The following is a 22,314-nucleotide window of genomic DNA, read 5'->3' as shown; positions in this document are numbered from 1 at the left end:
TAGATATGCACCCTTGAATTAACCTGTCCTATAAAATCTCTATATTATGTTCAGCTGGCACCACCTAATAACATGGAAGAAGCCTATATATAGCTGACTCAAAAAAAGGAGATAAGTGAACCATCAAACTGGAGAATCTCTTCTGTTTTATATAATTCAGATATACTTACAATACACTCAAATAACATGTTCATATGCTATATATCCAAAAATAAATAAATAATGACACTTTCTCCTATATTTTCAATATTAGTACTCTCAAAATATTGTAATCAATAATTAGCCAAAATTAAGATGTCCATAACATTCCATCATAGCATGATTAAATGTTAGCTGTTAGAGAATAAGGGCTCTCTCTCTCTCTGATGGTATATATATGATCCAGATAGCTTAAAATCTATTCTGCTACAAAAACGAAATGGCTGGATAACAGAACTTATGAACAGCTTGTTATGCTGCACAATAACTTATCAGCCAGATCATAGACCCTACAAGTCTGGATTTTGCCCATGCTTATAAAGTGGCTGAAAGTTTTTCATTTAGTTATAAATTAAATTAAAGATGCCCAGAAATTATATTCTTGTTTAATCCTTTATCTAAGTATAAGCAAAAAAATTTCCATGTGAAGTATTTTCATAACTAGGCTACTTACACAGATAGAACCTAATGAGTTCATAATACATATTTTTTGGGTGTGTATAATATATAAACCCAAATGTATAATATACATTTGCGAAATTGTACAGTATAATATACATTTGTCTAGTTGTGAAAATACTTCACGTACAAACTTTTTTTTTTGCTTATACATAATAAATAATAAAGGATTAAACAAGAACATAATTTCTTGGCATCTAATTCTGAAAGTGGTAACTTGCCCCACACAACTGATCCCATAAAATGTATTATGAAATCTATTATTAAAATGGTTACAATTTTGATTTCTTAAATAGAAAGAATAGTATTCATTTACAATAAAACTATTAAAATGGAAAATCCGTTTAATTTCATATTCTACAATTTACATCCAGAATCTATTTAAAACATCACTGATTGTTTTACATCTTGGCTGATAACAATAAATTATACAGCATTACTATAGCTCGAGGATTCTTAAATTATCTGCATGCCTAAGTCTTTTCTTGGAAATGAAGTAGAATACTATTTCAAACTATGTTACTTTTGTGCAGCTAATTTTTGTTTTAAACTTTCAGGCATTTCTGGAGGTGGAGGACGAGGTAAATGCAAGAACACTTTAACTGCATCATAAATAAACCACTGTAATGCTGTCAAAGTACCAATCATAATGATTCTTGGTGTTAGACCTTTCCATAAACCTGAAACAAAAATATATAAAATAAGAAAACACACAATTTTAAAAAATGCAATATTTTCAGGTAAAGAATGAAAAGTGATTTATATATAAATATATATTTATATAAAAGGATTTAAATCACCGTACTCATACAGACTTCAATAATTAGCAAGAAGTTTATTGTGACAATGAAACCTACAAAGTTACCACATGGAAACTTCATCTAAAATTTTTCTTGGTTAATGAGAGTAAGAAACACTAATGTAAAATTCTAACTGCCACTGTTAATTGTATTTAGAAAGGCAAATTTTGGTTCTGTTCAGTGATGAAGCTCCAGTTGCATAACTTGCTAATTTCGTGTAGCAGAAAGATGTGTATGGTTTGAATGGATGGACACCTGTAAGTAAGCGTCAAACCTTTGGCTGTGAAGAGTAATGCTATTACATTTTTCTTTAACTTGCAGGTGTCCATCTGAGTATCAACTAGAAGTATCAACACAAATTATAAAAAAAATGGCACAATAATAGGACAGAAAATTAACAAGGAAAAACTTGTTTTGGTGTGTGTGTGTGTATATATATAACCCTGCATTTGTTACAAACTTGCAAGGAATTAAATATCCAATATTTAATTTGCAGTGTGAATATTGAATAAGTATTTTGTTTTAATGCTCACAATTCAAAAGCCCTACCTGCTCTCTGCTGAAAAAACTGCACCAGTGTAGTAAATGAATATAGTCATTGATCCACATTGTACAGAATATATAAATAAGACAAAGATGGATGATAAAACTGATAGTGAATGATTTGAGTTTTCGGATATTGTCACTCATCTGTTCACTGGGCATCCACAGATGCTGTATGGTCACTCTAATGCTCAGCAATATGCCACACCAGTCCTTGCAATGCAGTCCTATTGTATGCTTTTCTGGAGGCTTCAACTCTCTGAACATCAGTAACTCCACACACCATCCATCCATCTCATTGACAGGCTACCCCTTCCTCTTTTTCTAGGAATTTTACCTTCTATTACTGTTCTGAGAAGTCCTTCCATCCTTTCAATGTGTCCAAAATATTTTAACTTTCTGTCTGTCTGTCAATATCCTTAAGCCTCAAAGTTCTGATCTTTTCTAATAACACCCATTTTTGTACACCTTTCAGTATATGATATCCTCAGCCTTCTGTAACGGATTTTAGACAAGTCTCTGTTGTTTTAGCCATTCCTAATCTTCTTCTGATGTCTTCTGAGCAGAAATTCTTCACATTAATAATGGATCCCAGGTACTCTCAAACTTGCATACTTCAATTCATTTTCCATTAAGGCACTCATGTTTTTCAAGCGCTTCCCTGTTTGTATTTCCTTTGAGATTCATAATATGTCTTGCTTGGATTGAGTTGAAGTCCTTATTACTGATCTTGTTAACTTTATCAAGAATTTGTCCTAGTTCTTCTTGTCATTACAGAGGAGTACATTATCATCAGCATACCCCAGATTACTGATCAATCTACCATCTATCCTAATTCCTGTCTTGAGCTCATTCGTAAGCTTCACGCATGATGTCCCCAGCATATATACTAAACAAGTGATGAGAAAGTAAACATCACTGTCTAACTCCCTTTCCAACCTAAAGCCAATCAGTTAATTCTTATTGTGACTTCTTGCTCCCTATACAAGTTGGCTATCAACCTGGTAGTGTTGAAGAAAACCCATTCTTTTCATTACTTCCCATGGTTTCACATGCTGAATAGTCAAAAGCTTTAGAGTAGTCTAAGAAACACATTACCAGAGAGAGAGAGAGAGAGAGTAAATTCATTGTATTTTTCTATAATGTCTAAGGCAGTGTTTCTTAACGTGGGGCAATTTGAAAATGATGTTACATTCGTCACATCACTGATATACTCAAAACAGTCACCATTGTAGGCAAGGGGAACATCAAAATCTTTGAGGCAGGGCATGATCCGAAAAACGGGAAATACTGGTGTAAGGCAAATGATCTGATCTCTGGTACCCTTACCTTTCCTAAAACCTGCTTGTTCCTTGGGCCTCTCTGCCTCAACATTAGCCTTAATCCTATTTAGCATGAGCTTCAATAAAATCTTGCTTGTACGAGATATTAACTAATAGTTCTATAGTTCTTGCAATCCTTTCATATATCCCTTTTTATGTAATGGTATGTAAACTGAATTCTTCCAGTCTCTGGGCCATGATCCTGTCTCCCATATCTTTGTAATCAATTTATGAAACACTTATCCCTCCATCTCCTGTGGCTTTAACTCTGCTGAGATTCCATCTGCCTTATTACTGTTAAGCTGCTTAACTGCTCTTTCAACTTCATGCCAAAGTGGAAGAAGAGGTTCCAAATCTGAATTTTCCTGGAAAGAGAGCTCCTCCAAATTTTCTTTATCCACTCTGTTGTACAGTTCCTCACAGTATTCTTTCCATCTGTGAGGAACTGTACAACAGATTAGATAAAGAAAATTTGGACCTCAAAACTGAATATTATTTTGTGTCATGCACTGCTGGTACAGTATTTTTCCACTGTAAAAAGTTTTGCTTAATGCATGAACTAGACCACAGTCACAAGGAACCTGCAGCCTTTTGAGGCGTTCGTTGTATACATTATCAATTATGTATCGTCATCATTTACAAATTATACATTTTCAAATGGTGTGTATTTTAATTATATTTAAAAATCACTATTTTTAAAGCATAACATTAAAAAAAACTGACTGCTATTATCGATCTATCCATTGTTCTATAGCTGACATTTCATCTTTAAGCCACTACAAGCACTCAATGCAACGTCAGCTTGATTAATAAAAAAAAAAAACTTTCGTTTTGCATGTGCATTGTTATACTGCAATGCTGTGTATTGCCATTTTATAACAAGCTGAATGAGCAGAAGTTTTTGTTTCATTTTTTTAAATTTCATTTGATCCCGAATATGTCAAATATCAAGGGGGAAAAAAACAAAGTGAATGCAGTATTCAACGAAGAAAGAGTTGGTGCTATATGCTTGCAGTCAAAGATAAAATGGAGGTTTACTTAGTGATACTGATTTTAACAGAGAAAAAAAAAATACAATAGTCATCAGCATTATTATTATTAATAAGAGACCTCCAGAGATTCAGGAACTCGCCGGAGGCTATAATATTCTCACCAGCTGTCATACCTGTTCTTGCCTTTCTAAATACAATTCATTCACACTATTTGCACACACAACATCCAACAGCAATCCATTCTAATCATGCGCTACTCTATGAAAGAAAAATCTGGCCCTCACTCACTTTTTGACAGCATTCATTCTCAACTTCCATGGATGCCCTCATGTCCTTTCTCCACCCTCCATAAAATGAAAAATTCCATCTATGAAATTCTGTATAACCATTACAAGAAGCTTGTAAGTCTTAATCATATCACTCCTCTTTCTTCAGTTTGCTAGTGTCTACAGCCTACAAATTCTCAATCTGTTTTCATAATCAGTGTTCCACAATCCAGATATCATTTTTGACAATCTCCTTTGTACTCTATCCACTGTATCAGAATCACCATAGAAACCAGACCTGTGCACAACAGTCCATGCGAGGCCTTATCAAGGCACTGTAAAGAGACAAAATGATTTCCTTATCTTTACATGTCAAAGTTCATTTCAGCATTTCTATTATTTTCTGAATTGTATTTACAATTTTTGCTATATGACCCTTGAACTTCAACTTCCTGTCTACTAAACCTCCAAGATCCCTAGCCTCATCAGTTTCTTCAAGCATAATCCCACCAATATAATATGACATCGGATATCTAATCACACCAAAGTGCATAAATTTACATTTATTAACATTGAACTGACATCCATTTTCACATGCCCACAATCCCAGCCTATTCAAATCATTCTGCAAGTACTGCATATCAGCAGCACTCCTGATTACCCTACCTATCTTTGCATCAGCAGCAAATAGCTGTACGATGCATGTCAAATCCTTCCCAAAGTCATTAATATACAGATTGAATAACAATTAACCAAGGACTGATTCTTGAGACACACCACTGGTTAACCCTGAATCTTGCATATTAACTCCTCCCCCCATATACCACTTTTTGATATCTGTCAGTCAGCCATCCTCTTATCCATGTTGTCCATTGCACAATAAAGATTCTGTCAACCCATTTCTGAATGTGAGCCCTAACCAACCTTTCCAAAATCTTCACCACCACTCCTGAGATACTCATTGGTCAATAGTTGGACACATTAGTCTTTGCACTACCCTTGAGCAATGGGATTACCGCACATTCTTTCCACTCCTGTGAAATCTTCCCTGTTTTAAGACTCAAATTATATAGACTGATCAAGGGAATAGACAGTTCTGCTGAACACTTAGCATCCATGCTGATATACCATCAGTTCCTATTGCAGAATTCTTATTCAGTTTGTGCAACAGCTCTGGTACTTCCTCCTCATCTAAGAGTTTCCTCATATGGTGAAGAGGGGTAGCGGTGAGCTCAATGTTGCATATACCAGATTGATAGCTTTTAGTAAAATGGATGCTCATTAGTTGAATAATCATTTTTGCATCAATCACCCACATACCATCTGTATTCAGTAGTTCTTTCAAATCCATTCTTTCTTTTACTTGCAGCATAATGATAGAATTCTTTTGGGTTGTCTTTAACTTTCAGAGCCAGTTTCTTTTCATACTCAGACTTAGCTTTCCATAAAAACTTGCGACTCTTCTGGCCTGTTGCTTATAATTATCATAACTGATAATCCTTATGCACATGGTATTCCTTCCACATCATCTTTTTCTTATGAATCTCTTGCTCAATTAGATTATACATCCATTTTACTCCTACTCTTTATTCTTTGAACTCTAGGGACACATTCTGATATTGCATCGTTTAAGTATTTTTTATATACTTCCCTTGCACCATCAATATCCTTTCCATCCAATACCTGGTACCATGGCACAGAACCCAGTGTATCCCTCAGGTAGTAATAATTTACTGCTTTATAGTTCAGCATGTAACCTTTTCTGAATGGAACTTTGATAAACTTAGCCACTTCCCAAGTGAGTACCACATGATCACTGTCACCAACTGGAGGCAGAATAGTTACTTCTTTAACTGAAACACCCTCTAACACTATAATCAGATCTAACACTCTTTGACCTCAAGTTCCTTCTGTCACATGCTGCTTGAGGAAGTTGTCTCACAACAGTTCAATAAATTCAGTTTCATTTTTCTCATGAGATTTGATTGCCACCCAATCAATGTTTGGATAAAGTCCCCCATTATAATTACTCTTTTTGCACCCATCGTCTTTATTTGATTATGTATTTCTTCATCACTAGCAAATGATCCACCAGGTCTGTAACAACACCCCACTGTGTATTTAATCTTGTTAGACTCCACCTCACACCAGATGGCTTCAAACTCACTGCCACATGAAAAATTGCTACTAGACTATGGTCATAGGTCTCAGCTCTAACTGGATTCAAGACATTTGATATCATTAGCAGCATGCTCCCCTTTCTCTCCTATCCTGTCTATCTTTCCTAAAAATACTGTACTCTGCACTCAATACCAATCAGTATCTGCTTCTGATAACCAATTCTCACTAATGCCTACAACATGAGGTCCCAATATAATAACCAAGGCAACAATTCTACTCATTTGTTTCTGATACTTTATGATACACATGAGGACCACAAATATGCAAAAGTGGAAGAACCAAGAAAATCTATACTTATAAATATAAATCTTAAAAACCCAACAACAATTTCAAGTGATTACAGGACAAAGTAATTTCATTACTTTGTCCTGTACTGAAGCAAATGTAGCATGTGTATTTGGGGAGAAAAGGTAAGCCATAGTGATATGGAAATTATAAAACGGTGCAATGTCAAAGATGTAGCATGTTTGGATTCAAATAAAGTTAATACAAATGACTTCCTCTTTCACAAAGAACTATAACTGACTAACAATATGAATTAGCTGTCATTGTTACTGAACAGCTTCAAAAAAATTGGTTAAAATGAAGATACTTATTTTTCAATTGCACTTGAGTCCATTGATATTAATCCCTCAGTACAAGTTGCTTTATATTCATGTTATAACTGCATATTTTTAATGTTATGAAGCACTACTAACTTTGGCTGCTCTCATAAGGAGAAGACATGGAATTGATGTTCTTAATATTTTTAAAGATAAATGCCAGGATTAAAACTTAATTTGTGTAATTTAGGAAGTGAATGTACAGATTGTGCTGCTTCTGTGAGAAGGAGAAAGACTTGTTGCATTGCTAAAAAATGAAATACAAAATTCCCATAACTTGATTTCATTTCATTGTATATTACATCAACAGAATCTGTACCAAATCTACTCTTAAAAGAGACAGTAAGGAAAGCTACTGATATTGTTAACTATATTTGAGCAAATGCTTCAAGGCATCCGTTTCACAATGTGCTTCAAATTGAAAAGGAAACATCATGTGTGGATCTTTCTCATCACTCTAAAGTAGATTCGTCGTCACAGGGAAAAGTTCTACCACTACAAAAACAATTCTTACATGGAATAAAGTAAACTTTGTAAATTTTCTAAAGAGGATTTCTACACAAGTGTAGTTTTCGGGAGGAAGCAGGTGCTGAATAAACTTTTTTTTGGAAAAGGGGGCAGTAAGCCAAATAAGTTTGGGAACCACTGTTCTAGATGAATTAATGTAGTTAGTGCCTTAAAAGATAAATGCAAAAGATCTGCAAATCTTTGATATACCTAACAAAGAAAATTAAGTTGTTACTACCTAATTAAATGTACACTAAGACAACCTTCCGAGTTTTAGTAGTGTGAACTAAAACTAAGAAGCTAGTCTTAGTGTAAACTAAACTTGTCAACTCTTCCAGTCTTTTAAAGATCATTCTGCAAAAATTTTTATCTAGTACTTAATTTTACATCAGCAAATAAATTTTACTATTAATAAAATAACCTAAATCAGTAATAAATATTGAATAACAATGATCCCAGCTTAACCTTGTGACTCCTCTACAACTACCTGATTCCTGGAGGTCTCTCCTTGAAACACTTCTTGCCATCTACCCATCCACCAATTACTTATCTATTTAACTAAATAAATGATCCAACTGAGGTCTTATCAACTGACTGATTCAGATGTGGAATACTATCAAAGGTTGTGATGAAATCTATGTAAACCACATCAGTCATTTCTACAATCAACCTGTTAACCTCATATTTGTCACGAATGATTGGCTGATCCTTCATGAAACCATGCTGCTCAGCAAATAATTCCTGGTATGTATTCTGACCATTCTATATTATGTAATGAATACAAGGTGTCTCTGAATGTGGTAGCTGGTTAATCTCTACAAGCCATAGAAAGGTGATATCTTATTAAAAAATTCATATATCCCACAAATTGAAAATAAATTTTTGAATTAGTAATAAGGCATTTCATAAAAGTGGATTAGCATTTGTTTCTTATTGTATGTTGCAAGCAGGATGTTTTGAGGTATTTTTGTCTTTGACTACTCAAGTCGTACTTAGATGTGAAAAAATTTATTTGATTAGATATTAGAGATTAATCAAAACTTTGTACGAGATGTCGAGTTATGTAATGTTGGTGTTTGTATCTAGACAAATGTTTAGAAATATCAAATATGAGAGAAAGATTAATTATTTGGACAATAGATCAAGTGTTAACTAATAAATATTTGTTAAACCTACTAGTTTCACCAAACTTTATTGTTGGCATCTTCAGGGTACAAGCACTTAGGTTAAAAAACATTATACAAATGAATAACTGTAAAATTCTAACAATTATAGTTACAAACTAAAATAGCATTGAACGTGAGTGATACACGTATTGCGTGTACATGATTAACTAGTTGTTGCTAAGGAATGTTCTGTAGTTTGCATTGAAGTTATTTCCTGTGTGTTGAGAGATCTAATTAGGATTTTCCATATCTCTGGGAGTATTAAATCCTGGTTCCTGTTAAGATTCCTGTTGAGGTCTTCCATAAATAGGTCAGAATAAGAAAGTGAAAGTGGACTGCCCATTGCCAATCCAGTTAATTGTTGGCAAATCGTATTCTTCCAAGAAAAATAGTTTGAATTTAGGCAATGATCGTACAGTAAGGTTATATCTTATGGGAACAAGGTACCTAGAATGCTGATGATGACCTCCACCACTGGAACGTTTGTAAAAAGAGAGGTGACATCTAGGCTAGCTAGAAGATCATTTTCTGATATGGTAATGTTTTTTTAATTTTTCCACAAAAGTTGTGAGTTTCTGATGTAACTCTATTTCTGATGTAAACTAAAATGCATGCACCCTTTAACTCCAAGACTCTATGGTATTCCAAAAGTGCACAAAGATGGTATTCCTTTATGCCTTTATCATATTGTGGATGGAATCAACTCACCTACCTACTTATTGTCAAAACATCTCTCCAAACTCTTACAACATATCCATAACTCAGAGTTACATCAGAAACTCGCAACATTTTGTGGAAAAATTGAAAAACATTACCATATCAGAAAATGATCTTCTAACTAGCTAGATGTCACCTCTCTTTTTACAAATGTTCCCGTGGTGGAGGTCATCAGAATCCTAGGTACCTTGTTCCCACAAGATATAGCCTCGCTGTATGATTATGAGAGATACTAAGACAAGTAGTGATGAGAGCTTGGTCCACCTCTACCACGAGTCAACTCGTGGTAGAGGTGGACCAAGAAACAAAGTTTGCACCTGAAGATACTTCAGGTGCAAACTTTGTTTGCTTACACTTGGATAAAACATAAAGTGTGGAAATCTCTTAATGGGTTTAATGAATTAATAGGTTAATTTACATAGAGGTTGTTAAAAGTTTTTCCACTTGGTTATAATAAATTAAAGATACCAAGAAATTATATACTTGGTTTAATCTTTTATCCAAGTGTAAGCAAACAAAGTTTGCACCTGAAGTATTTTCATGACTGGGGCAGAGAGATTAAACTAAATTTATTAAAATATGAGAGAAGTAGTTACTGATATATTATTAGAAGTAATTAAGTAAACTTACCTCAGCAAATAAATGATTGTGAAATGGATATCACCAAGTGTATAATGGATATCCTTTATCCAAGTATATAATTCATTGGTATCTTTAATTTACATAGAGGTTAAGTTACATAGATATCCTGGGATATGAACCTATGTGCAAAATTAGATAGTCAAGTACACTGCTGAAAGCAGTAATGGTAGCACATAGTGATGGATTGGAGCAGAAGTTGCTCTAATGCATTGCTGAGCAACTATGGAAGTGATAAGAATGTTATCAAACATTGCTAAATGTTTAGGGGTGGGAAAGGTACACAGCAAGAACAAATTGGAGATTTTGTGTCTTCAATATATATGAAGATTAAACAGAAATCAGGAGTTAAAAATGGAAAACAGAGGATATTCCTTTAAAAGAGAGGTAAGTTTATTGTAATAATTAATCCATATAAGATTTAATTCAGTCAAAGCTACTCTCCAGTTTATACAGAAATGGAACAGTAAGGTTTGTTGTTTATTTGGGAATCTCAGTCTTAAGTTATTGAAATTGTTAATATGGTTTTGGTTATTTCTTCAAAAAGTTTTCACATAGAAGGCAAAGTTGTTCTGAAGTGATAAAAAGTAAGGTTTTCGGAAGTTTAACAAATTCAAATTTGTTGCTATTTTCATACAGAAAGTGAAGTTATAGATAAAGCTCGCTGTCAGACAGTTTTCATGTTAGTCTTTCTCCTGTGTGAACTCAAGAAGGAATAGGTTTGTGGGAAGCAATAAACTGCAATTCAAAAAGTTGTCCATATAGGATGATAACTGTTGGCCTATGAGAACTGAACAAAAGATGTATAGCTAAAGTGTTTACCATGCTGTCTGGAGTTGTGAAGTGATGAATATATTAGTGCCTGCTGGTTAAGTAGTAGATCTGATGGTGTATATGTTATTTTGCAAATTAAAAGATTTTTTATTTTGATTATAAAGTGTGGAAATCTCTTAATGGGTTTAATGAGTTAATAGGTTAATTTACATAGAGGTTGTTGAAAGTTTTTCCACTTGGTTATAATAAATTAAAAATACCAAGAAATTAAATACTTGTTTAATCCTTTAACCCTGTAAGCAAACAAAGTTTGCGCCTGAAGTATTTTCATGACTGGGGAAAGTCGTGGTAAAGGTGGTATTGACTTCACATAACTTGCCTTAGTATCCCATGATGCAAAGATCGGATACTAAGGTCTGGCTCCCACTGATGAGACCTCAATAAAGGTTGAAACCGGTCTGGATAGTGACCCTTCCCATAATGCATAGTATTATACATGTCTGAAAGGAGATGTGCTTTGCATTATGGGATACTAAGGCAAGTGATGTGAAGTCATACCACCTTTACCGAGTTGCTCCAGTCCTGAAAATACTTCAGGCGCAAACTTTGTTTGCGTACAATTGGATAAAGGATTAAACCAAGTATATAATTTCTTGATATCTTTAATTTACATAGAGGTTTAAGTTACATAGATATCCTGGGATATGAACCTATGTGCAAAATTAGATATGGAGTTTAGTTTAGTTTGTTTTTTTATTTTGAATTAAGAGTTCAACCCCTTAGAGTGTGAGAAAGTAAAAAAAATATCTCTCTCCCTATGCACAAGGGGAAACAGCTTCGAAAAAAACAGATTCGAAAACCAAGCAGTTTGAACAATCATGGAGTTGGGCCAAAGTAACTAAATAATGCAATAAAGCACTAAAATTCAACAGAAAATTCAGAAAGTATTATGTTGATAATGAATAGTAATAGTCAAAGGCTATGACTTTTGACTAAGTGGCTAGTATGGACTCTTCTTTATTTGTCACATTCACTTCATTTCTAAAATACATTTTCTTTAACAAAATCATCTAGATTAATGCCACAACTAATCAAGGTTCCAACTTTGTTGCTATTCATATCACCACACAATAGATACAAGAAGCTGCTAGTTGTCTCAACTAGTTTATGTGCTGCCAGTTCACTGCATGTTACTGATTCTACACATCTGCTTTGGAATGCTGATATCACCAATTTACAGTTCTCGTGAAAGAGAATTCACAGGTACTATTAAAAACAGTTTGTAATAGTGGATAGTTTGCTATTGTGAGAATCAACTGTAAACACTTATCATAGAAAGAGTTAATGTTGTTATAATCTTGCCATGGTTAGCACAAACTGATGCTACACACTTTACAGAAAAACAAATCAAATTTTCACTTTTGTTCCCCAAAATGGAATATAATTTTTAGTCCTAACTTTTGGAAATCAGTAAGCAGTCAGTCTCTACCTGTCATACTACCAACAATCTGTAGAATGATTGATGAAAGAATGGTGGACAACTACTGCCACCTTGTTCCTAACTCTAAATGGTATGAATATATGAAAATGTGAGTTCTACAGTCAATTTATTTTGAGTTGCAACAAAATTTGAAGTTGGTAAATTAAAACTTTTTTCCAAACCCTTCTCACATGAATCAGTGTTTAAAATTAAATAAACCATACTGCAAATAACTTTTAAAATTATCCAAAATATAGTTCATTAATGACTGCTCTACATAACTAACCATAGAGGATGTATTATAAATTTCATCAAGTAGCATGATTAGCACAAGAGTTGCCAAAAGTAACATTGTACATAACACATTAAACAAATTATTTGAAATAAAGGCAAATTGAAGCATAAATGTATCCTCTTACCTTTCATGCCTAATTTACGTGCTGCTTCTAGTGCAGTACTGCCTTTTTCTTGATTGAGTTTTGATACTACAGTATCAGCAGGATGAGACACAATAGCACAAAACACACCAGCTACGTTTAAAGAAAAGAAAAAGAGAATTACAGAAGAGCAACAAACAATTCTGACCATCAAGACAATTAAAATTTAACAGTAATGTGATAAGTATTATAAGCTGTATTTAAGCTGCTGTGTACAAAATTCACACATATACCTACATAACTCGTGAATCAAAAATTTATTAAATGAAAATGGTTCCACTGATCACGAAATTACCTTCAAAATAAAGATAAAGGTTGTGAAAAATAGCTTTAAGAAAGATTATTTTAATTATTTAACATTTAAAAAACACTGCCTACCCTCCATACTGGCCACAGCATATAGATGCAAAGAATATGATGTTGAAGAAAGGGCAAGAAGTGGCAGCCATCAATTATCCTCATTAAAATAATTAACTGCATTAACTTTGCATTTGCAGCCACATCTCAGCCAGTACTAATGAAAGCAAAAATCATAGTTCCTTATAGTATATGCAGTATAGCTGTAATGTTTATATTTCTAGTCTTTTTTTGTAAAAGTGGTAGGCCTAGTGGCCTGTTACTATCTCCTCCCATCTCTTCAAAGGCAGTCTTCTATTCCTTCTCCCTTGAGGTCGATATCTCTCTGGGAAGTCTTCACTCATTCTGTATGTTGTCTCCATCCTCTAAACAGATCAATGTAGTCTAAACATCACCTCAAGTTCCTTTAAGAAATTGCGATTTCTTTTGTAGTATATTATATCCAGCTGTTTTGTGCATGTATCTCATTTCAGAGCTTATAAGTCTTTTTCTATTTGCTTGGGTTATGGTCCAGGCTTCTGAACCATATGTTAGGATAGGTCTTGCTATTGAGTTATGGATTCTTATTTTTGTTTTCTTGCTTATTAAATTTGGATTGAATATCTGATTGATAGTTTTTTTTTTTTTTATCATTCCTATGTAACTGGTTATTTTATGTTGCATGTCTTTCTCTCTTTCATAAGAGAATTCTATAAATTGTATAATATCATCGTTGATGCAAATTTTGCTTCTAATTGATTCTCAGCCTTTAAATGCCATGACTTTGGAAGTGGAGATTTCCATATTGCATGATTTTGCTATTTTATTTAATGAAAAGGCTACTCTCTGTAGTTAACCTTCATTATTTTCAATTAGAACCTGATCGTCAGTGAATAAAATTGTACTGATGTTGGTATAATCATTTATGTGAATGCCAAAACTGGTTGTTTTCCTCCACGCTTATATTATTAATGAAGATATTAAAGAGGAATGGTGATAGATTATATCCTTATTGGACACTTGCAGCTATGTTCTGTGATTCAGATTTTTGTGCAGCTATCTTTATTGCAATTTGGTTATTGTTATATATATATTGAAAATTGCTTTAATTATCCGGTTAGTAATGTTGTTATCTCTTAAAATTTCCAGTAGTTTATTACAATTGACTTTATAAAAAGTCTCTAAATTGAATTCTCTTTTTTCTATTAGGAGCTTCAGAGTGAAAAAGGCATCAGTGCAGGATCTGACTTTACGAAAACCACTTTGTTCTTCAAAAATATTTTCATAATATTTGGTTAGTCTTTCATCATCATCATCAAATTCCTGCCATGTACCCTCAAGGGGTGTACAGGATATGACAGTACTACATGAAAAAATTACATCATTACTAACTTCCTATCTACAATTTTCCTCCAAATCAGTCTGTTACTTGTCAAGACTCCAACATTATCATATCTTATATTTCTATCGTCTAAGGCACTTTGTGCCGTATCAATCCACCTATATCTTGGTCTTCCTCTGGGTCGTTTTCCTGCCAACCTGGCAGAGAACACTTGTTTTGCTAATCTTTCCTCTCCCATTCTATTTAAGTGACCATACCATCTCAGATTAGCTCTGCTAACGCATTCCTGGATGCTGACAATGTCAAGTTCTTTCCTAATATCCTCATTTTTAATATGATATTGCCATTGATGCCATCTGTTCACGCCTCTAATCTTTCTCAGGACTCTCATATCTGCAGTTTCTAGTCTTTGGTCAAGTGTTTTACTTCTGACCCAGCTCTCAGATCCATAAGTTAAAATTGGTTTGAACACAGTCTTGTATACAGCTAATTTAGTGTTCCGACTAATTTCTTTCTTATTCCATATGAATTTATTCAATTGACTTCCCACCATACCAGCTTTGCTGATTCTGTTGTCTATTTCTATATTTAGTTTACCATCTTCAGTAAAAATTGTGCCTAAGTAGCTGAAATGTTTTACTTGTTCCACAGGTTCTCCATTCACAACACAGTTGACATTTTCAATGATTCTGCCTATTTTCATTGTCTTTGTCTTTTTATTGCTGACCTTCATACCATATCTATTACAACAGCTATTCAATTTAGTCAGAGAATCTTGCAGACTTGTAGCGGATTTATTTAGAAGTATAACATCATCCGCATAAAACAAAGAGCTGACATTAACATCTCCAATTTTGATATCAGGTTTAATAAAACATTCCTTCATAATGTGATCCATATAGATAATGAATAACAGAGGGGATAATGTACATCCTTGTCTCACACCAGATTTAACATTAAACCATCTTCCTGTACTTCCTTCAATTCTAACTGCTGACTCACAACTCAAATAAAGACTAAGTATTGCTTGATATAATGCCCCATTGACACCATATAACTGCAGCGTATTGAATAGCTTCTCTCTTGGCACCTTGTCATATGCCTTTTCCAAATCGACAAAACTCAAATACAGATCTTTGTTATATTCCCATGCTTTCTCGACTATTTGTCGTAAAGTGAAGATCTGATCCTGACAGCCTCTATTTGGCCTGAATCCAGCTTGTTCTTCACCAAGCTTTTCTTCCACAATTCTTCTCAACCGTTTCTCAAGTATACTTGCATACATCTTGCCAGGAACACTCAGTAGGGAAATACCTCTGTATTTCTCACATTCAGTTTTATTTCCCTTTTTATATATGGGTACTATGAGAGCTCTACTCCAATCATCGGGAATTCGTCCCTCTGTCCAGGCTTTCTGAACTATGCAGTGCAGCCACTGTAAGACTCTTATACCACCATACTTCAGCATTTCTGGTCGAATATCATCTACTCCTGCTGCCTTTCCACATTTCAAGCCTTTGATGGCTTTTTCTACTTCAAGTATGGATATGTATTCCTGACTGCATGCCTGGTCAGTGTTTTTTTTTTTATCACTGTGCTGTCATCACTGCTTGTTTCATTTAGCAGTTTTTCAAAGTAATTACTCCATACTTCAAGGATATCTTTTTCTCCTGTTTTCATTTCACCTTTATCATCTCTAATTCCTTTTACAGCACTCTTTCCTCCATTCCTAAGCTTCTTCAACAACCTCCAGAATATTTTGCCACCTTCTTGATATTTATTTTCTATATTCTTGCCAAAGTCCTCCCATGACTTTTGTTTAGCTAGTTTTACACACTGTTTAGCTTTCTTACATTTGTCTCTGTATTCTGTAAGAGTAAAAGCTGACTTATTTGCCAGGAACTTTTGATATGCTTTCTTCTTTTCCTTCACTGCCTCTTTAACTTCCTGTGTCCACCAGGGAGTTCGAATTTTTTTATCCTTACAGACAACCTCACCACATGCCTCTCTGGCAGAATCAATCAATGTTTCCTTCAGAGTTTGCAACTGAATCTCCAAGGTTTGATTCCTGTTCTCAAACTCTTTCATTTTCTTTTCAATAATATTTCTGTATTTTAGTCTACAGTTCACATCTGAGAGCTGCTCAACTTTTGAGACTCAAATATATTTTATATTCAGTGTTTAAAAGGCTAATGCCTCTACAGTTTTGACATTCATTAATATTGCAGTTTTTGAAGATGGGGATGATCATAGCATTTTGCCAGTTTTCTGATGGAATTTGAGGTAGCTATACTTTTGCTACTGTTTTACACTAAAAATGTATAGGTACATGCTACCAAAGTGAAATATATTTAATTCTCTGGAGAAAATAAACTGAATAAATCTGAAATACTGTAGCTTGAATAAGTAATGATATCGCCACAACCATAAAAACTGAGATACAGATGCAAGTTTTATTTTTTTAAATCATTTTTCTGAAAAGATAATTGCATCATAATCCATAGTTTCAATAATAAAAGTGATTATAAACCTTATAAATTAGATCCTTTCCATTCTTCCAGATTATTCAGACTTCTTTAGATATCTCAATTTATCTAAACAAGCATTTATTTTTTTCTGTCTAATCAGATAAAGTATTTTATGAAGACAGCAAACTTCATCTCATGAAGGCATTTATGAAATGTTCCTGACAGTTCTAGTGTGTACAATGCCTTCCTGTCCACACTGGAAAGTTCACCTATCAGTTACAGCATCTTGTAGTGATGGCAGTATTGGAATATCTAAAGTGGGAGTCACTGCTATTTTGGCAAATTCAGTTTTGATACATTATCAAAATGTTTTTTTGATATCAAAAGACTAAAATGTGGAAAGGCAGCAGGAGTAGATGATATTTGACCAGAAATGCTCAAGAATGGAGGTATAAAAGTCTTAGAGTGGCTGCACCTGCATAGTTCCGAAGACCTGGACAGAGAGACAAATTCCAGAGGACTGGAGTAGAGCTCTCATAGTACCTATATGAACCACTCACTTGCCAAATCGATTAACTCCATAAAAAAAAAAGTAGAGAAAAGTGATAAAATAATATACACTGTTTTTTAAAATTCCTTTTAAAATATAAATTCAACTAAACATTGTAGAATATATTATTGCAGATGTAGCACTTATCTAACGCCATAAAATGTATCAGACAGCATATCCTTGGAGTAATCGTTATTATTATTACAATTTTTGCGCGACCAAGGGAGTTAATCAATTTGGCAAATGAGAAACAGTAATAACATCAAATTCAGTCTCCAAATTATTTTTTTATCACAGAAAAACTTCATTATCATACATTTTTTATTAAAGATTTTTCGCAAAAATGAATAATAACTGTTCTGTTACTGTTACAATTATTAGTTTGTTTAAATTGATTCATCAGCAACATGAATGATGCCTTCTTCATCAGCTGTATTTGAGGTCCCATCATGTCGATTTGTTCTTGCATTTTTATAATAATCATGTTTAATAAGAGAAATGAATTTCAACAGGTCCATCATATCTTTTCTCTTGTCACAGTTCTACCTGTAGGATATAACAAAGGCTGGTCTAAATTTTTCAGACCTAGTGGTCTACCTGCTACAGATTTTCTTATATTAATGGCATGAAATTCTGAATCTTTGTTAAAGTCATATTTGAATTGTATGACGTGGGGTTTCGATCTTTCTAATTTTATCCAGTGCATTTTAAGCCAATTTACTAGTAACCCTGTAACTATTACTTTTTTCGTTAATGATAGAATTTTCTAAAGGATTTGTTGAGAAAAAAATCCTGATGAGTCATTTGAACCACATTAAATGGTGCTTTCTTTTTACTGGTTTTGATTATGTTGTACCAATCATCTGGTGAAAAAATGTATTGAATTTTTTTGCATTTGAATTGCATTACTGCAACAATTTACATCGGAGTATGGAGTTAATTAGATTGGCTGCTGAAATAAATTATTTATTATTCGATGGTAAACAAAATTTTGTCATTTAGTGATGTAAATCCTTATTATTAGAGAATTTATTATGAATATAAAAAGTTAGGAGTCAATCAAGTGCTTTGACACTTGTGAATGGCTCATATATAAAAAGGGAAATAAAACTGAATGTGAAAATTACAGAGGTATTTCCCTACTGAGTATTCCTGATAAGATTAATTCAAGTATACTTGAGAAACAGTTGAGAAGATTTGTGAAAGGGATGCTTGGTGAAGATGCAAGCTGTATTCAGGCCAAATAGAGGCTATAAGAATCGGATTTTCAGTTTATAACAAATAGTTGGGGGTGCTTAAGGGTCAAAACTATATAACTGAGAGGAGACCTCCACATAGCCTTTAAAGGAATGCGGAGAACCGACAATGGCTTCTGACCTAATCCAATCCTCACCATCTCGTGGTGCACCCTGTTTGGTTATCTAACTGGATACTGAACAAACGAGGATAGGCTAGCAATTTGGGATTTAGCCGATCAAATTGTATTCTTATTGGCTTAAACCAATATACAAAATTATGGTACACATGACAAATTTCATGCAGGATGGGGTGCCGCCCGGTTGCACAAGTCCCCCGTTGTTTTCGCCAGGGAACCAGGACAAACAGCGAAAATTCAGCTACTGGAACAAATCTGAAAGCACAACCCTAATCAACATCACCAGAGATAAAGATCGGTACTATCAACATAAGAAGCCTGAATGGCAAAGAAATGGAGCTAACTGAGGAATTAGATAAGTACCAGATCAACATTATAGGGGTAACTGAAACAAAAAAGACAAACTGGTGAGATCTTTCTGAGAAATAAATACAAAATGTTATATTCAGGAAATGACAATCAAGGAAAAGAAGGATTAGCCATAGTATTCAACACAAAATACAAGGCTAATCTTCTTGAATGGCAGGCAGTCTCAAGTAGAGTAATGTGGGCAAATATGAGAATGGGGAACTGGACATTGAGACTTATTTGTGCCTATGGTCCCACAGAAGGTTCTACTAAGGTTGAAGTGGAGGAATTTTTTGATGCTTCAGAGAAAGCAACTCACACAATGAAAAAGGGAAAGTTGGTCCTTGCTGGGGATCTAAATAGTAGAGTAGGAAATGATTGCCAGATATACAAAAATATTTTGGGAATATTTGGAGAAAAGAGCAAAGCTAATAATAATGGCAAATATCTGTTGGATTTCTGCTCAGGACATAGACTGGTTATTAAATTATTGATTCAACCAGAGAGGCATGTGGTGAGGTTATCTGCAAGGATAAAAAAATCAGAACTCCATGGTGGACACAGGAAGTTCAAAAGGCAGTGAAGAAAAAGAAGAAAGCATATCAAAAGTTCCTGGCAAATAAGTCAGCTTAGAGAATACAGAGACAAATGTAAGAAAGCAAAACACCGTAAAACTAGCTAAACAAAAGTCATGGGAGGCCTTTGGCAACAACATAGAAAATAAATATCAAGAAGGTGGTAAGTCAGAGATGATAAAGGTTACATGAAAACGGGAGAAAAAGTTATCCTTAAAGTACGGAGTAATTACTTCGAAACATTGCTAAATGAAACAAGCAGTGATAGCACAGTGGTAAAAAACACTTAACAGGCATGCAGTCAGGAATACATATCCATACTTGAAGTAGAAAAAGCCATGAAAAGCCATCAAAAGGCATGAAATGTGGAAAGGCAGCAGGAGTAGATGATATTCGACCAGAAATACTGAAGTATGGTGGTATAAGAGTCTTACAGTGGCTGCACTACATAGTTCAGAAAGCCTGGACAGAGGGACGAATTCCCGATGATTGGAGTAGAGCTCTCATAGTACCCATATATAAAAAGGGAAATAAAACTGAATGTGAGAATTACGAGGTATTTCCCTACTGAGTGTTCCTGGCAAGATCTATGCAAGTATACTTGAGAAATGATTGAGAAGAATTGTGGAAGAAAAGCTTGGTGAAGAACAAGCTGGATTCAGGCGAAATAGAGGCTGTCAGGATCAGATCTTCACTTTATGACAAATAGTCGAGAAAGCATGGGAATATAACAAAGATCTGTATTTAAGTTTTGTCGATTTGGAAAAGGCATATAAATTCATTGCATACAACAGACAGTCCATTATACAAGAACTCTGCTCTAGGCTGCATCCTCTCTGTTCCAACAACCAAGCAGAACAACTTGCTATAGTTCAGTCACTTGCATATCTCTGGGAATTAGAACTCAACACCTCTCATCAAAAGACAGCAACAATTTACAGTGATAGTAAAAGTAGCACTATAGACAGCATAAAACCGAAACAACCATAAAGCATTAATAGAACAGACAAGAAATCTGCTTTGGAATCTCACTCCAGAGGGATGGGAAATCAAGTTCTGCTGGGTGAACACGCATACTGGGTAGCAGGAAACGAGAGAGCAGATCAGCTGGCTAAAGAAGCAGCTAGAAACAAGTTACCAAAAGTACTCAAAATCTGCTATAAAAATACTCGCAAAAGAGAAAAGCCTAGACTTGTGGGAAGAAGAATGGAAAACGAATCAACAACAAAAGCATTCTTGCCAAGCATCAGAAGCAGACTCCGGCTGAAAAGACACGCCATTTCTCCAAGTTTAACCACACTACTAACAGGACATTGAAAACTAAGACACTACTTACACAGATTCCATATTCTGGAATCGCCATCATGCTGGGTGAATACGCATACTGGGTAGCAGGAAACGAGAGAGCGGATCAGCTGGCTAAAGAAGCAGCTAGAAACAAGTTACCAAAAGTACTCAAAATCTGCCATAAAAACACTCGCAAAAGAGAAAAGCCTAGACTTGTGGGAAGAAAAATAGAAAACGGATCAACAACAAAATCATTCTTGCCAAGCATCGGAACAGACTCCGGCTAAAAAGACACGCCATTTCTCCAGGTTTAACCACGCTACTAACGGGATATTGAAAACTAAGACTATTTACACACAACTTACACAGATTCCATATCCTGGAATCGCCATCATGCACTTGTAGTCCACACCTTCAATAGACTATTGACTACATGCTTTACGACTGTCAGTTACTGGACTCCATCGGAATGCCCCTAACACAACACGTCATCACTTCCGGAGACAAGTGGGCAGTATCAAAACAGAGCCTTATCAAAAAGTATGACTCAGAATTAATTAAAATCGCCAATAACATAAACTTCCAGTGCTTGTAATCTAACATAAATTACTGATATTGTGTGAATTATATGGCATTAATATATGGATATATAAAAATATAAGGGGTGCTTAAGGGACAAAGCTGTATAACTGAGAGGAGACCCCCACATGGCATTTAAAGGAATGCAGAGAATGTCCAATCCTCACCTTATCGTGGCGCACCCTGTTGGGTATCTACTTGAATACTGAACGAACGAGGATGGGCTGGCAATTTGGGATTTAGCCGACCAAATTGTATTCTTATTGGTTAAACCAAAATAAAAATGATGGTACTGGTACAACATGACAAAAGTTCAAAATTTCATGCCGGCTGGTGCATCGCCCGGTTAAACAAGGCCCCCGTTGTTTTCG

General features: G+C 34.5%; 1 protein-coding gene across 1 annotated transcript in view; it reads right to left on the bottom strand.

Moving 5' to 3' along the window:
• Positions 1 to 983: 983 nt before the first annotated feature.
• LOC150100602 (solute carrier family 25 member 3-like) overlaps positions 984 to 22,314 on the bottom strand; it is a 92,188-nt gene continuing 70,857 nt past the window's right edge. The window contains exons 7-8 of the mRNA XM_090401826.1: positions 13,066 to 13,176; positions 984 to 1,337 (exon numbers count right to left, since the gene is read on the bottom strand). Coding sequence (XP_090257952.1) covers positions 1,177 to 1,337; positions 13,066 to 13,176 — 272 coding nt within the window. The 3' untranslated portion in view covers positions 984 to 1,176. The remainder of the gene's footprint in view (positions 1,338 to 13,065; positions 13,177 to 22,314) is intronic.

This window comes from Typopeltis vanoorti, chromosome 12 (genome assembly GCF_054136105.1).
Source record: "Typopeltis vanoorti isolate ZY-2024b chromosome 12, IOZ_Tvanoo_1.0, whole genome shotgun sequence".
Taxonomy (NCBI): Eukaryota; Metazoa; Arthropoda; class Arachnida; order Uropygi; family Thelyphonidae; genus Typopeltis; species Typopeltis vanoorti.
The sequence above is the reverse complement of the archived record's forward strand: the minus strand, read 5'-3'. Positions and strand labels throughout refer to the sequence as shown.